Source organism: Populus trichocarpa, chromosome 8 (genome assembly GCF_000002775.5).
Source record: "Populus trichocarpa isolate Nisqually-1 chromosome 8, P.trichocarpa_v4.1, whole genome shotgun sequence".
In the NCBI taxonomy this organism is placed as follows: Eukaryota; Viridiplantae; Streptophyta; class Magnoliopsida; order Malpighiales; family Salicaceae; genus Populus; species Populus trichocarpa.
The window spans coordinates 3,189,401-3,191,868 of NC_037292.2; the positions used below are offsets into that span (position 1 = coordinate 3,189,401).

Sequence of the window (2,468 nt, forward strand, 5' to 3'; positions counted from 1 at the left end):
CAATGTCTTCTAAGACAAGTTTTTGCATGTGCAGAACTGAAGAATCTGGTTCATTTTCAGCTGTAATCGTGATCAAATCTTGCAGTTGCTAGACTTGATCACACAAGTGCAAATAGGACAGCATGATTTTCTTGTATTCTCCGCATAATTTCTTATAAATATAACAATTAGCCGCGCACATGGACAAGGTGTTTATCTTGAATTCATCGCCTCTCTCTTTAATTTGCCTCTTCTGAACAGTTGCACTTAGCTTGCCATTATTCAACAATGTCAGACGACGATAATGATGACCTTAATTCCAAAGTTGCCGTTCTTCTAATTGGGGTTGGAGCAGCAGCTATTGTGGCAACAATTTACCACTGCCTCGTCATGACTTGGTGCTGCCGATACCGGGCCAGGCCTAACCCACAAGAGCCACAACTCCATGTGAACGAAACAATTCTCGAGAATTCTACAGCCCAAGTCATCCCATCCTATGAGTACCGAAAGGATACAGGCTTGACAGGTGATAATGGAACTTGCGCAATTTGCTTGGGTGATTTTGAAGAAGGAGAGCAACTACGTGAATTGCCGGAATGCTTGCACTCTTACCATGTGGCATGCATCGATATGTGGCTCTACTCACACTCCAGTTGTCCCATGTGCCGCACCGATGCCAAGCATTCTCAGCAAGTTTTCTCGAATGCAAGGGATTTAGATTCTGAGAGATCATCAGAGCCATACCGAGGTGTAGGTGTATTACGAGGCATTGTTGTGCATCCTCGTGCCATGTAAACTGTGTGACTACGCAAGGTTGTCTTATTTTCTCTAGGAATTTTAGCTTCGAAGAGTGTAGAAAAGTGACATGTGAATATTTTTCAAATGAAAATGACTTGAGATTGCTGTACATTCATGGTCAAGTTGATTGTGCTTGTTATCATATCATTAGGCTATGGTTTTTAGCATAATTATACAACATGATATAAATTATAAATAGAGTTTATTTGGTCCAAACTCGAGTCATGGGTCAGAAAGAAAGATTGACCCATGAATCAATAAATTAACCTACATTCTTACAAGATTAGACTATTAGAAAGATCAGATAGGAAAGCAAAAGATATTCTACCCATGGTTATTGCTAAGATTGGTTATTCAATAAAGCGTGCTAGTCAACGAGTACTAGGCACACACCCTTCCTTGTTTCCCGCCGGAGAGATTTCATTCTCAATCCCCAGGAGCTAGTACCGAGGTTTTAAGATGTCTAATTCAATTTCTTACTCTATGCTTAAAAAACATAGAACTTGAAACGTCTCGTTTCAAGAATTCGTTTTTTTTTAAAAAAAAACCAAAAACAACATAACAAACAAGGACGCTAGAGGGAGAGCCAGAACCCTCGACCCTGTGATAACGTTCCAACCTACTGAGCTTCTCCAGTTGTTGATTAGAATTGTCCAAAATATTAGTATTTTATTCTATTTTCTCATTTAAAAGTTTTTCTAAGAAAAAACTCTGACAGAAGGTCAAGGATTTTCTTGACGTAAGTGTGATGTATTAATTACATCATCTAGCAGGGTTCCCCTAATTCCTTTGGTCCTAAGCAACAGATAGCTAACGAATGGCAGGCAACCTTAAAACGATGGTAAATTGGTTTAATTTCTATGTGCATCCGGACAAAATATCTTGACGAAAAATATATATAATTTTTAGTTAAACTAGCTAACTCTCAGTCTCCTACGTTAATATTGGTTTAAATTTTAGAATATTATGAATATATTCTCACAATATATATATATATATATATATATAGAAGTAACAATACGCAGCAAGATAGAACATTATAAAATGAGAAATAAACACATTGCACACTCTCACAATATATATACATACCTTATATATAAGTGTATCTTTAATTTAATTTTATTGAATTACATTTTCTTTTCCTCACATATGACGCGTAAAAGAGTTGAGATGTAACTTAGTTATAGGTAGAGCATCCCTACCTCTTCATTTATGTTCCAATGTTGGGCAACAAATTGGTGGCTAGCATTTTTAACTTGAAGCATGCATGTACTTCCGTGCTTGCCCATTTTTTATTTCTTATTCTTACAAAAAGAGTGGCACCAAGTTCATGTTTTTGATGATTTGGATGAAATTATCGATCGGAAATGCAATTAGCAGATGGAAATAACACATCAACTTTAATCCATCAGCAATGCTAATCAAATACTAAACTACTCCTCTACCGCAATGCAATATCACTTTTATCTTCGGTATATATTTAAACATCGGGTTACTATACACGAGTTGTCCTATAACTACAAGACAGTATGCATCTGGCCACGCATGCTTGAAAAATTGTCCCATGACTCGCCTCCGGAGACGAACATCACATAGATGAGAAGCCAAATTATATGCTTAATTAATGGTCCTAAAATAATTCAGAAACATCTTAATTACCATGGAAGACAATTCCCCTCACCTTTTCGGTC

General features: G+C 36.9%; 1 protein-coding gene across 1 annotated transcript; it reads left to right on the top strand.

The window, feature by feature from the left end:
- Positions 1-267: 267 nt before the first annotated feature.
- LOC7469821 (RING-H2 finger protein ATL52) lies at positions 268-774 on the top strand. Its single transcript, XM_002311126.1, has one exon. The coding sequence runs from the start codon at positions 268-270 to the stop codon at positions 772-774; it is 507 nt and encodes a 168-aa protein (XP_002311162.1).
- The last annotated feature ends 1,694 nt before the right edge of the window (positions 775-2,468 follow it).